At 49.1% G+C, this 15,023-nt stretch overlaps 1 protein-coding gene across 2 annotated transcripts in view; it reads right to left on the bottom strand.

Moving 5' to 3' along the window:
- Nucleotides 1-5,940, bottom strand: part of NELL1 (neural EGFL like 1) — an 821,645-nt gene extending 815,705 nt beyond the window's left edge. For both annotated transcript variants that reach the window (XM_027581185.2, XM_027581188.2), the window contains exon 1: nucleotides 5,764-5,940. In XM_027581185.2, coding sequence (XP_027436986.1) covers nucleotides 5,764-5,818 — 55 coding nt within the window. In that variant the 5' untranslated portion in view covers nucleotides 5,819-5,940. The remainder of the gene's footprint in view (nucleotides 1-5,763) is intronic.
- Between the last annotated feature and the right edge of the window lie 9,083 nt (nucleotides 5,941-15,023).

The following is a 15,023-nucleotide window of genomic DNA, read 5'->3' as shown; positions in this document are numbered from 1 at the left end:
AGGAAAAGAACTAATATTTCAGTTTGATCTATAGTGTTGTACAACTATAAGGCAAAAATTAAATCAAGAGGGATCTCAGAGGACTTCCAAGCGGGTCTTTCTCTGGCTAGGAATTCGGAAAGTGAGCTGGGGAATGTGCCCGTAGCTGGAGAGGAGAAGACAGAAGTGTCCCTGGAGCCCCAGTGTCCCTGGAGCCCCACTGCCTCGCACAGGGGCTAACAGCTGGTACGCCCTGAATTTAGGACCTAAATAATTAACTGATGAATGTGCGCACCATCACTGCTTCGGGTACAATGAGCTCCAAGCAATATGCATATCTAGGGATACCACCAGACAACAGGATGGCATTCAGGCCAAGGAAACAATCTTTAAAAAAACTGTGGTTGAGGGGCGCCTGGGTGGCTCAGGCGGTTAAGTGGCTGCCTTTGACTCAGGTCATGATCCCAGGATCCTGGGATCGAGCCCCGAAGTGGGCTCCCTGCTCAGCGGGGAACCTGCTTCTCCCTTTCCCTCTGCTGCTGCCCCTGCTTGTTCTCTCTCTCTCTCTCTGTGTCAAATAAATAAATAAAAATTAAAAAAAAAAAAAACCTGTGGTTGACTTGATTATTGGATTCAAATCTTTACCCCTCCCAGATCCACACCCTTTGCTGCGTGGCTTTGCAGTTCCTTCCACTAGAGTGAAAGTAAACCTCTGCATCCTTTGACTTTGAGACTCGCCATCTAACTTATTTGGATCATTGGGATGCTTGGGATGTTAGCAATGTTACACATGCAGAGGCCTGAACGTGCTTGTGGGGCAGGGCTTGTTCTCTTGTACCTCTGCACCATGATGAAAAGAACATGGCCTCACTGCTCCCCTGGTCCAAGGAGACGGAGACACATAGAGCAGACATCCCACTTGAGTTTGGCACCATGCCCAGCCAAACCTGACCTAGATGAGCCAGGAACAGAACAACCTACAGATATGTGAACCAAAACAAATGTAGTTTTAAGCCACTGAGTTCTGGATGGTTTGGTATGCGATATTCTTGTGGTAGTAGTTGACCGAAGCAGGGACTGAAGACCCACTATAATCATCATCCTTAAAATGCTCCCAGACTAGGAGCCCTGCAACTAGACAAGCCTAAAAGGCACCCAAACAGATTCTGTAGAACTAGCAGAACACCCCACTGGTGCCCTTGGATCCCTGTCCCCAAATTAGAACACAGCACACTCCATCCACAAAGTGTTGTGGAAACAATACTAAACCAAGAGCCAGTTTCAGTCCTGTCTCTTCCCCCTACTAACTCTTAGAAAAACAACTTCACTTCTCTGAGCCTCAGTTCCCTCATCTGTAAAATGAGGATGATCATACCTGCCTCCCGGCCTCCTAAGGTTTTGGTGATAACTATGTGGAACACAACTAGCACGTACGTGGTGCCCAGCTGGAAATTGCAGCATCTGTCTTTCATAAGACAGCTCCCTGGTCCTCAACTCCACTGGAATTGCACGAAACGTACAGATGTCCCCCTTCCTCCCAAGCCCTCCACATGCCCAACTGACCTGGAAGGGCTTCTTGCTCTGGCTGCGCTTAGGGAAATCTAAATATTAAGTCTACACTCATTCCTCCTCCTATAGCCCACAAGTAAAGGGATCCCCTGGTTTTAAGATAACTGTATTGCTCTTGTTATGAAAACATCCCATAAAAACAGAACAAGAGAAATCAATTAGGCTTCCGGATACACTTTTCTCCCCCCCTTTAATTGGTCTCCTTCAGGATGAAAATGCCTTGTGCCAACAGCAGGATGTGTAAAAGAGAGCATTTTACACACTGCCTAGGGAATCAGAAAATCTATTAATAAGATAGCATTTACATGGCCTCTCCTGAACCTTATGCAGTATGACAGCGTTGGTTCCATAAAAATAATTTTTTTTATTTTAATGTTTCTGCTTCTTGTCCAAGCATGGAGCTCCTGCCCTTTCCAAGGAAACTATTAAAGTTCTCTACTTTGGCCACAGCTACTCTACAAATGGCTGAGGCTGGGAACTGGAATTAAGCAGGATAAAAGGTATCTGGGGAAGAAACATTTTTTAAAACCTGGAAGGCAGTATGTCACCATGGGAGAAGCACCTGGGGCCTGGCTCTGGGATTCAGAACCTCCACCCTAAACTACACCTGCTATTTGTTGGCCACCCCACAGTCCTGCCCAGGGAGTGCTCAGGCCCAAAGACCATTCAGTACACCTTCAGGGTCCTGGGCATAAGCTCCCAAGCAAATCCTCCTGGGGCCTGGCTCACTCCAAATCTAATCTGGGCTCACTGTCCGCAATGGCCCCTGTTTTCTCCTGCTCAACACAGAGAAATAGGATACTGAAGAGATGCTCCAAGACCTCAGTTAACAGCAGGATTTCACAACCAGTTGATGGGATTCAGACCCCTGGACTCCTGCAAAGATCCCCAAAAGCAATATCCTTGAAGAATATGTTCTATGCCTGTTCTAAGTCAGCCAAATATTGCACGTAATCACTGCAGGCTGGGGGCTCTGTTCACAGCTCTATTATTTCAGAGCTAATGAAGAGCCAGGTTAAGTGCTTCAAAAAGGAAAAGCTCTCCTTTCCAGCAGGTGGCAGCAAAAGGCAGCAAAAGGGGCCCCAGGGGCTTCCCCCCCCAGCCCCCAACCACCACCACCATCCTGGCCTGGTGACCAAAACAAACAGGAAAGGGAATTTTGTATTCATCACAGAGTCAAGCCATCGGAGAAAACTCGTGGACTTAATACGTTATTACCACAAATAATGTAGCCTTCTAAACTGTCATTATTTAAGTATGTACCTGGAAATCCCAGAGTGATCCTTCATCCAGAAATAACAAGAACTGGAGAACAGCACCTCCTATCTTGCCTCCATTTTACTCTCTTAAAACAAGTTCCCTGAACAATGAGCAATTTAAGCAGCTTCCTGTGACACCTATCATTAGATCTTTTCATATGTAACTGCTACTGCACTGCAGGGCTGCTTTAATTAAAATGTGCCTGATATCATCTATTCATTTCCATTAAAAGGCGCTATCTGAGCAGCTCACTAAGTGAACCCCATGTTTATTTCATCCTGGACCGTTCACAGCCCAGACAACAATTGTCCCACTTGACAAATAAACTTTCCCAGCGGCTGTTTGGATCCTGATAAACTAATCACAAGCCAGCCTCTGCTACCAAAGAGAGTGGAGGTTTGAAGCAGGAATGGTGGTTCCTGGGCAAATCAAAGAGGCTGCCCCCACCCCGCCCCCGAAAACTGCTGATCATACCCCTTCAAGAGACAAGAAATTGTAAAGTGAAGGACTTGAGATATAATTCCAAAACCACCCCCCATACTGATTCTTATGATAATTTTTGTAGAAGAAATGTGTGGCCTCTGGTGTTCAAGAAGTGCCAAGGGGCACAGAAAACCCACGCTCCCTAGCAACTGCCACAACCAATAGGGCAGATCCTCCCATGGTCCCCTGCCCGTGCACAGGCTCTGCCCTCTACCTGGAATGCCTTCCCCACTCTGCCCACCTGGAAAACTCCCTGTAAAGCCTTCAAACACAACTCTTAATGTCACCTCCTGATTAAAGCCTTCCTTGACCACCAACCACCCCTCCCCAAAATTCATTCCTACCATTTCTCCTCTGTATTGCTTCCACTGAAACTTCTTATATTCCCTCCTCTCCTACTACCCCCGCCCCCGCTCCCTCCCATCAAGCTGTAGGGGGAAAAAAAAAAACGTTCTCCAGTTTCTACCTAGATTATCAGCTAAGCTTTAAGTTCCTGGAAGTCAAGGACCAAGTCGTTTTCTCTCTGCATAAGCAATCCTGGCACCCAGCAAGGCGCTCAACTGTTCCTTGAATGAGTGAATAAATACATGAATGAATCTCTCCTACAATAGAATTTTTACAAGATTGAAAGGGGGTTGGTGTGCGGAAGGGGAAAAGACTCTGTTCTTCAAGGTCTCCACTAGCAATGCACCCTGGAGGCACAGTCCATTCCGGATGGGGGCACTTTTTGCCGACTTTTCAAAGAACTAATGAGAACAAAGGATTTAGGCATACCGGTAAGGATGTGCACTTGAGGATGTGAAATGACCAAGAAGCTGCCCCCTCCCCCATCTAGTTTCTCTCTCCTCCGTCCCTCCATTAAGATGCCCACCAGCACCAGATTCTCCGGGCACGGGACTGGTAGCCCAGTTTCTGCACTAGCCTCGCCCGTCCTGATTTTCTGGGGGCACATTTCTTCAAGTGTGCTCTTGGTTTTAAAAGCCTAGCCCATCCCTATGTGCCCACACCCAAGAAGCAACTATTCTAGACTGGACTGAGCCTTGCCGTCCCTGCAACCATGGGAAGCTCAGATGAAGACAGAAAAGGCAGGAGGATTCCTTTTGTCCCTGGAGAAGTCCAAACCCGTTGCTCTTCCATTAAGCAACAGGAAAGCTGCTACCCTCTCAGACCTGGGTAAATGGAAAAGACCAGCAGGAACCTCTACACGCCCAACTTTGTATCCTCAGACGGGCTAAGTGCCAAAGAGGGGCGCCTGGGGCACAGGCGGAGGGAACTTTCAGGCCAACCAAGGCACGGCACCCTCCCCAGCCCCTTCCCCATAAACTTGCTGCCTGGCCTGGGATGCAGGCTATGCCTCTAGAAAGGGAAATGCGAGTGGTAAAAGAAGAAAAGATAAAGAGAGGGGTGACTTGACTACACGCCGGTTCTGGGGTGCAAGGTCGGCAGCGCGTGCTAAGGCTGGCTAGCACAGGAATAAAAATTCGCCACGCTCCCACCCCCACCCCCAGCATGGGAGAGCTGTATTTTTGTCCATACTGTGCCTACTCCACCCCACCCCGCCCCACCCCACCTTCCCACCTCTCCTGAGACCCGGGGAGAAGACGACTGAGAAAGGGTCTCCAAACCCCAGGAGATAATGGGGGCTGGGGGCGAGTGGGAGCGGATGGAAGGAGGTGCTCTTACGAGTCCTCACAACTGCGTCTCTGAAGGCAGAACGAAGGGGGGACTTCAGAAATTACGCCAATTACCCTCGTCCTCCCTCCACAATCCCCAGCCTGCAGTTACAGCAAGGGAAAACTGGTTGGGAGCTTGAGAAAATCTCCCTGGATTGTCTCCACGGTTCCAATTCCCCCGAATTACTGTTCGTCCAGCCCTTGGAGACAGGGTGGAGGGGGAGAGAATGCTCCTGGAGTTCCCCTGGGGAGAGTCAGGAGGGGACCAGGCGAGACCACGGAATCCCGCGGTTCGCCCGCAGCCCTCACCCGTGCCGTGCCCTCCCCGGCCGCAGCCACGCCTGCCCGCCGGCCGGAAGCGCTCTCTCTGCGGGTGCGACTCCCGCGGCTGCCACTTCCCCGCCCGGCCCCGCGCAGGGAGAGCGGTTTCCACCGCACCTTTCAAGTTCGGGGCTGTGGGGCTCACGGGCCGAACCTGCTGTGGTTTCGACCCGGAAGCTGGTTACTAGGAGCAGGAGGGTGCGCCGGCTCGGCCGCGCCCCTCACTCCGGCGTCCTCGAGGCCGCGTCTCCAAGGAAGGGGGCACTCATGGGGGCATCTTCCAGCCCGTGAGTCCCACTTCTCACCCTTTCACCTGGAGCAGGGCAGAGAGATCCGAGGGACCCATCCACGCCGCGCCGCCCTTCCCGGGCCAGCGCGGAGCTCGTCTCCAGGTCTCCCAACGCCTGTGCAGGCACTGGGCACAGCGGCGCGGCTCCCCCTTCCCCGGGATGCCTCCGACCGCCCCAGCGGTGCTTACCTGTCCTGGCGGTGCACACACAGAACCACACAACTAAAATCACATCCCTCGGCATCGCTCCCGAGGGTCCCCGCCAAACGGGGCGCGTGGAAACCAGGAGGAAACAAATGCGCCTGGATCCCGAGGCGCGCCGGGCACGGAGCCGCCAAACTTGCTAGCGGGCGGCGGGGGAGGAGGCTCGGCAGCGCCGGGTGCTGCGCTCGGGGATCGCGCCCAGCAAGGCGGCCCCGGCCGCCCCGCCCCCAGCCCGCCCCCCACCGCGGGCGGCAGCGGCGCGGGGTTCGGGCCCCGGCCCCCAGCTGCGGCTGCGCCCTTCTGGGCGCTAGGGCGGGAGCGCGGGGCTCGGCCCCTCCTGCAGGTTGCGCTCGGCGCCGGGATCGGGTTCTCCTGCTTCGTCCGCCAAGCTGCGAGGACCCGGACGGCAGGCGCGGAAGCCGCTACTACCAGGAGCACCCAACCTGGAGTCCCGGGACGCGCGGCCGAAAGGGAGACGCCGAAGACGCCAGGCGCCTCCTCGGCTTCACGCGCTCCAGCCCAGCCGAGCTGGCCTCGCCACTGTCGCCGGCTCTGCTTTGCCGCCGCGGTGGGGGCTGCCGAAGTTGCCACAGTTCATCCCGGCCGAGGCGAAGAAACGCCGAGCCCTCGCGGGTGGGCTTCCCCCCACCCCCCGCTCCACGGGAACCCTGACCCTGGCGGCGCCACGGAGCGCGCCCAGCCCCTCCCCGGAAAACAATTACTCGGGATTTGCTCAGGCAACTGCGCGGGGAGGGGCGGTGGACTGAGGGGGATGGCGGCTGAGTCCGCGCTCACCACCTGTATCTCTGTCTCTTCTCTCGGGTGGACCCCTCTCTCTGGGTACACGCTTTGGGAGTGCAGGGGGAGGCCGCCGACGCAGGGGGCACTGAAGAAGGGTCCCCGAGCTGGAGTGAGCTACAGTGGGGGTTTGGGGGGAGTCTATCTGCAAACCTTCCGGTTCGGCAGGGCAATTCCTGCCACATAGGGGCAATTCCTAACCATTTTTTTTTCTCGGTGACTTGATGGTTCTGTCAAAAGCCCTACTCTCCTTTCATAGTTACGTTTTGGCCTCTCCCGCAGTTCTTCTGGGACCCTCCTCCCACCCCAACACTATTCCCCGGAGAGAAGAGTTAGACTTTGTTGTGGGCAAGAAGGGGAGTCCTCTTCCTACTCTGTGGCCCCCTTCCGGGACCCCGGGCCTTCCCTATAAAGATGTCCCCGGTTTTGTCGCACTTCCATCCAGGTATGTTATTTATAACCAAGATGCAGAGTCCTGAGATCAGAGATGACAGAACCTCTGATTTATACCAAATGAGCCCCACGGGATTTAAAGGTCCTCCGCTAGCCCACACTGGGCTCCTATCTCGGAGCCCACCCCACCCCTTTAACATTTGCAATCCCAGGGGAGGACAGGGAAACTTCTCTGAACAATCCTCCCTCATCTCTGGGGAAACCAGTTCCAACGTTTCAGAATTCTGTTCACTGATAAGGATCTGCCCTTCTCACTTCTTGCACCCCCTCTCACTCCCCATATTTCTAACCCCTACATAACCAGGACCCCAGGAGACCCCATTGAAGGTCACCAGATTAGCAGCACTGCTTATTAAGAGCAAAGCTTCCACATGCTCTTCTGATCTCTGCCCTATTTTTCTGGATATTTCTGTATGCAAGCCACTGTCCCACTTGGCCCTTCACGTTGTGGTCCCTTGGCAGATGAAAAAGAACGTGAATGAGCAGGTAAATTGGAGCTCCTGATGGCTGAGGAGGAAGGAGGGAAGTCAACAAAGAAGTGTATTGTGTACTCTAGAAGTTGAGCTGAAAGATTAAGAGGTAAACTGATGTCAAAGCTAAACTGATTCTCCAACTCTTCTGGGATTCAGCTCAAGCCCAGAGGGGATCTGTCTGCCTTGACTCTGTGCTTCATTAGAGTCGGGATGTTTTCCTTTGACCTGGAGAATGTTACACTTAAAGCCAGCCTTAAAATCACACATCTTGCAGAAAATAGGATTCCTCAAGTGTAGCTGGGCTTTGTGAATGAGAATACCCACAAACCATGTTGTGTTGTGAGAGCCACGGCCCCTCTCTCCTCGGCAATTTTTAAATACACCTTAACAGGAGCAAACTTTAACTTTGCACTATTGTTTCAAAAGTCCTTTTATTGATGTCAGAAATCCTAGAACCCCTGGAAGTCACAGTGACCGCAGCAAAAGGAAAAGGTGGTCTTGGTAAGACCTTTAGAGCTCTCTATCTTGAAGTCTCTGTAATTAGTTGGACCTGTGGGATGGGGCTTTTAGCGTGTTCCATTAAAAAATAAAGCAAGACATATGTTCTGTCAAAGCTTTGCACCATCACATCCATTAACAGTAACAAGAGTTAATCTCAACAAGGCCATAAATCTTCCTATGTAACTAAGTACTTCAATCTCCTCCTCTAAGTGCATTTCTTGAGTGGGGATTCTGAGTGTGTAGGCCTGTTTGGCTAAGGTAACTCTCACAGAATACGCCCAGCAAATTTCTGTAGTGGCAGTGAAGGGACTTGAGGTTGAGATATTGTGATGGGGCCTGTGCTCAGTGGAGGAAGCAATGAGACTGGGTTTACCCGATGCCATATCCCAAGTATACCCTGCCCTCCTGAATAGCTTCCTCCCGGATTTCTCCAGGAGCCAGGAGCTTCCTTTGATTATCCCTCTGCCTCTCCTTCCTGACCCTTAAATGTCAGCCCTCTTCTCTTCCCCTTGGAAGAAGAACACACTCTTCCATGGTCTCAGTGAGCCTCGTGGCTTTCAATACTATCTCTACACGGATGATTCTGCAATGTGCATCCCCAGCCGCAGTCTCTCCTTTGAACCCCAGGGTTATCCTCCCAACTACCTATTAGGTGTCTTACATGTAATATGACCACATCATCAAAATCAAAAACATTTGTGCTTCAGAGGACACTATAGGAAGTGAAAAGACAACTCACAGGAGGAAAATTGCAAGTTATGTATTTGATTGAAACTTGTATCTATTAAGAAACTATTATACATAGACAATGCAATTTGAAATTGGGCAAAGGATCTGAATAGACATTCCTCCAAAGAAGATATACAAAAAGCCAATAAACACATGAAAAGATGCTCAACATCATTAGCCATCTGGGAAATGCAAATCAAAACTACAGTGAGATATCACTTCACAGCCACTAGGATAGCTAAAATCAAAGAGACAGATAATAAATGTTGACAAGGAAGTGGAGAAATTAGAACCCTCATATACTGCTGGTGGGAATGTAAAATGGTTCTTCAAACTGTTAAACATAAAGTTACCATATGATCCAGCAATTGTATTCCTAGGTACACACACAAGAGAAATGAAAACATATGTCCACACACTAAGTTGGACACGAGTGTTCTTATCAGCATTATTCATAATAGCCAAAAGGTGGAAATAGCCCGATGCCCATCAACTGATGAATGGATAAATAAAATGTGAAATATTTATAGTGTGGAATATTATTCATCAATAAAGAGAAATGAAGTAATCGTGCACACCATAACATAGATGAGTCTTGAAAACCTACTAAGTGGAAGAAGCCAGTCACAGGGGACCACATATCTTATTCCATCTATAGGAAATGTCCAGAATCAGCAAATCTAGAGGGACAGAAAGTAGCGTAGTATTTGCCTAAGGCCGAGGGGAAGGAAGGATCAGCAGGTGACAGCTAAAGAGCACAAGGTTTGTTTGGAGGTAATGAAAATGTTCTAAAGTTGATTGTAGTGGCGGATTAATATACTAAAAGCCATTGAATTGTATACTTTAAATAGGTTCACTGTGTGGTATGTAAGTTGTATCTCAATAAAGCTGTTTTTTAAAAAAAAACTTTGTTGGGATGCCTGGGTGGCTCAGTCGGTTAAGCATCTGCCTTCGGCTCGGGTCATGATCCCAGGGTCCTGGGATCGAGTCCCGCATCGGGCTTCCTGCTCAGCGGGGAGCCTGCTTCTCCCTCTGCCTCTGCCTCTCTCTCTCTCTGTGTCTCTCATGAATAAATAAATAAAATCTTTAAAAAAATAAAAAATAAAAAAAATAAAAAAAACTTTGTTATGGCAAAAGAATTATAATATGGCCAAATGAGAACTTTTGATTTTTCCCTCCTCCCAAACTTGCTTCCTGCTGCCTTCTAAGGAGACATGACCAGTCTTCACGGGGTGCTCCAACCAAATAACCTGGGGTCATCCTTGACTTGCTTTCCCAATACCCCCACATTCAAGCCAGCAAGCCCTTAAAGAAAAACCCCAAATCAACCACCTCTTACCACCCCTCACTAATCCCACCTTGCTCTAGTCCATCATTGTCCCTTTCCTGGTCCACGGCCATCAATTCTTCATTATTCCCTCTGCCTCCTCTCTTGCCTCTTAGAATTCACTCACCCACCCACCCCCACCCAGCAAAGTCTGCTTTTTAAACCATGTGTTCAATCCCGTTCCCTTGCAAAAAATACCCCTGCTCTTTCCCACCATATTTTGAAAACATCCCATCTTACCCGGCCTCTGCCCACCTTCCCAGCTGTCTCTCTCCCCACTCCCCACCCCTTGCTACCTCCAGATCAGCTTTCTTGCTATTCCTCAAACACTCCAAGTTCATACCCTCCTCATGGACTGCTCCCACTCCCTGGAACATTGTTTCCATAAATCTCTGTGTGCTTCTCTTTTTACATCACTCAAATCTCCACTCAAATGTCAGCTCCGTGGGAGCCTCTACCTAAAGAAGGGGTCTTCTTCTCACTTCCCCGAGGTCTCTCTCTCTGCCTCCTTACCTAGCTTTATTTTTATAGTGCTTATTCTCATCTGAAATAACAATGTAGTCATTGACTTATTTATTCTGTCCCCCAGCGCAATGCAGTCCCACAAGAGTAGGGTTTTTGCCTTTCTTTTTCACCGATATATCTCCCCGCCTAGAACAGTACCTGGCACATTTTAGGAGCTGGATAAATGTTCGTTGAATGACTCAGTGGATGCTCTCCCAGGAAGCAGCATGGAGAATGGACATTTCTCACTGGCCATCACCAAGGCAACAGAATGCCTTAACCCCCTGGGGGGACTCCATTGCTGACTCTTTGTGGGGCAGCAGATTCCACAGAGGGCAAAGCAAGAAGGACTCTTTGTAGTATCCAAACTGGATCCACAAGCCCGAGGCAGATCCCAGGCAGAGAAACTTTGCATCTCATTTACTGCCCCCAGTCCCCCACCCCCAACCACTTTCCTTTGTCCAAACAGCCTTTCAACTACCTTCACATTTATGGACACATAACAAGCTTCCTTATAAAACTGGAGAAAATCAGAGGATAGTGCTGTTACAAATTGGATTGTGTTCCCCCCAAAAGGTATTTCAGAACCCTCACCCCCGGTTCCTCTGCATGTGACCTTGTGTAGAAACTGTGTGTTTGCAGATGTCATTGAGTCAAGATGAGGTCAAGAGGGCACCTGGGTGGCTCAGTCATTTAGCGTCAGCCTTCAGCTCAGATCATGATCCCAGGGTCCTGGGATCGAGCCTCACATCGGCTCCTTCCTCAGCAGGGAGGCCCGCTTCTCCCTCTCCCACTCCCCCTGCTTGTGTTCCCTCTCTCGCTGTCTCTCTCTCTGTCAAAAAATAAAAATCTTTAAAAAAAAATGTACACAAATACAAATAATAAAAAAAAAAGATGAGGTCATGAGTGTGGGCCTCAATTCGATATGGCCTTCTAAGAAGAGGAAATGCCATGGGAAGACAGAGACAGGGAGAACACCATGGGACAAAGGAGGCAAACAGTGAAGTGTTGCAGCCACCAGGAGCCGGAGGACACAAGGGAGGATGCTCCCCTAGAGGCTTTGGAGGGAGGATGGCGCTGCCAACACCCTGATTTCAGATTTCTAACCTCTAGAACTATGAGAGTCTAAGTTTCTGCTGTGTTAAGCCTTCCAGTTTGTATTGCTATGATATGGCTGCCCTAGAAATTAATACAAGTGCCAGTTTGGTAGCAGAGCCTGGGAAAATACAAAAACCCCAAGTCTCCTTCACAAGCCTGGTGGCCCCAGCACTCCCTGAAACCACGCACCCCTAACCTTTGTGGGCATTCTCATTTCCTGGAGCATGCATGCAATCATAAAGAGTATGTGCATGAGTATATTCATGCACATACTTCTGTCTCTATATGAATATATGAGTTCTACATGAAAAATGTCTACTTGCAATTACTACCTTCAAACTTAAATGACATCCAAATTAGAGGGACTTATATTTTGCTAAGTTAACGGTTGTCCTTCTGTCTTGCAGCTTCAAACACTTTTTGGACCAAAGCTAGGTATCAACCTGCAGGCAGACAGATAGATGTATCTTTAGAGAGACATATAGATAAAGGCATCTCATAATTCTCCCGATGAAACATCCCTGATCTCTAACATCAATAATCTTGGATGGGTTTCAAGGTTCCAGTGACAAGAACCAAGGTGTGCCCATACCCAGGTTTTGTTAACTGTTGTGTAAGAAGCACATGTTGTCCATTCCTATAGACCAGGGAAAGGCAGATACAGTACCCTCCAACAGGATAGTGTTCCCCCAGAAGCAGGCCTTGCCCCAACCCCAACTGGAATAATAATGGCTCCATTTGTTACATGTAACTCTGGCTGGGTTACTGTTCTAAGAGAAGCACTTTCCGTGGATTTAGTCCTCAAGACAACCCAATTAGGTAAGTGGGATTAGTATACCTATTTTACAGATATGGAAACTGAGCCATTCGCTAAATGAGCAGCTGATCCAAGCTTCAAACCCAAGCAGTATGACTCCAGAATTAGTGTGATGAACTGCTAAGCTTCAGAACTGTCTACTGCTTCTCCTGAGATGAAGCCCGCGGAGTCAGTCTCCTGGTTGAGGTCTGGTGGGAGATGAGTAAATAGCAACTCTGTTCCCTGCGTAAGTTTTGACCAGTTGATAAGTAAAAGAGTTAGCAGGAGGACAAGCATGACTTTTATGAATATAGACACAATGCTGGAAGAGACTAGCCTAATGTGGAAGCCCAAATGGACTGGCCACCCGCCCTCCCCAAGGCTGGACCTTGGCACAGCCATCAGCTCCCATGGGTATGGATGAAGCAAGAGCGTGAAAGAGAACTCATCGAGAAATGAGGTCCAATGGCTCTCCCCCCTCCTCTGTAAGGAGTTGGAAGGGAGTGGAATCAAAGGCCAAAAGAGTTTCAGGAAAATATCTCATCATGGAAACCAAAAGTGTGGGGAAGAGATGACTGGCTCCCCCTCATCAACTTTCAAACTTTCTTCTACCAGGCAGTGTCACTGGGCTGCCCCCCAAAGCCTGTACCCAGTCTCCTTGTCTAGGCCTTAAAACGATACTTTATTTCTAGAAGTCCTATGTGCTCAACACTGTCACCATCACTCTGCAGGAAAGTTAGGAGGAAGGCATCCTTTTATGCCTGCTCACACAGAGTGAGGAGAGATGGAGAAGTCCTCACTGAATTATAGCTTCCATGAGCAGGCCTATGACACAAAGCAATGAATATCCACTGAAGGAATTCCGGGCCACGGCATGGCATAGTGAGAGTTTAGAACCAGGAGAGCCTGCTCTGGTTACATTAGGCAACAACCTATCCCGTCGGTTCATGAGACCGGCTCTGCCAGCTACATAAAATGGAAAATGTCCTTTCCGATGCTTTTTAGACAACTTTCCAGAGTCACAGGGCACAAAAATTCTCTTTGCCAACAAAGTAACATTAAACTTTCCCACATTTCCCAGTGGTTCCCTGGGTCTCCTTCTAGTCCTCCTAGTTTGTTTTATGACCTGTATCACTGAGGATTCCATCTGGCTTTGTATAATGGAAAAACTCCCAAACAATAATAACTCTAATAAGAGATATTTGATACTCTCTCTCTGAGGTAAAAGAATTCTAGAGCTGGGCAGTCACGTTTCACCTGGTGGTTCTATGAATACTCAAGGAACCAGGCTCCTTCCAGATCTCTGCGCTATCATCCCTATGATCCAGTATTGCTGCTGATACTCCAGCCATTATATCCACATTCCAGATAGCAAACATGGAATAGAATAAAGAGAGGGAGAAGAGCACACCTCAGAGTCCCGCGTATCACTTCTACTTATCCTCGGGCAGAACTTAGTCATAAGGCCATTCCCTATGTGTCTGTTAGCTCTTGCTGCATAACAGCCAACCATAAAGTTTCAGTGGTATACAACACTAAGCATTTATTCCCACATATATGCAGGCTGGCTGGGAGTCAGCTCATCTGGGCTGGTCTCAGCCAGGCACTTCTGCTTTGGCCACAGTGGCTGAGCTGATTGATTTCTCATAGCAGGTCTGTGTGTCAGTTGAGTGGCTCTCTCCCACATGCCTTTCATCTGCCTTGGACCAGTGACTTAGCCAGGACATGTTTTTCTCATGACACAAGGAGTCACAAATGAGCAAGTGGCAATAGGCCAGGTCTCCTAAGGTCTAGATCAAAACGGGTGTGCACTGTCACTTCTGCTCACATGCTATTAAAGGCAAGGGGCAAGAAATACAATCTGCTCATGATGAGGACATAGCCCAGATATGATTCAGGGTTAGGTAAAGAAGTAGAGCCAGTAACCAATCTACCATACCTGTTGCAAGGGGACTGGGAAATGTCACATTTGGCTGAGTGACAACAAGCCTAATTAAAGTTGAAGATGTAGCTAAGGAATAGAAGAATAGAAATCCAGAGAAATTCAGTCTCCACCACTCACTCTCACATTGTACCAACTTTGCAAAATACCAGTACTGGCTTCGTGCAAGTTCATCCTACCCCCACCTCAAGACACAGGGTGTGTAGGACTGTGAAGCACTTCCAAGAAGGCGAGAAAGGGGAAGGAGTGCATATCAAGACTATCATGGGCTTAGTGCTTAGCAGGACTCTCCACTTCTGAGCAGGTGGGGCCGAGTGATTTTTTTTTTTATTATGATCTGTGTCAAAGCTCTCAGCCAAGAAAGATCAAATTCATGCTACCTCGAAAGCTAGGGCCCAAAGCTCTCTCTGTGCATCTGTCCCCCAACACCCACATGGGATGGACATGGTGGGCATATTGTGCCAATGAGCATCCCTCATAAATAACCACAGAATCCCTCAGCCTCCACTGAATGAGAGGAGAACACATGAGAAAAAAAGTAGTGGGATAGAACTATCCAGCCTGTCCTGATACCCCTGAGCCACACCTGCCCCAGCACCTGCCCTGGACTCTGAGATGGTACCA

The sequence above is a fragment of the Zalophus californianus genome, chromosome 11 (assembly GCF_009762305.2).
Source record: "Zalophus californianus isolate mZalCal1 chromosome 11, mZalCal1.pri.v2, whole genome shotgun sequence".
NCBI classification, from domain to species: Eukaryota; Metazoa; Chordata; class Mammalia; order Carnivora; family Otariidae; genus Zalophus; species Zalophus californianus.
Note: the sequence above shows the minus strand (reverse complement) of the source record. Positions and strands in the feature narration are given on the sequence as shown.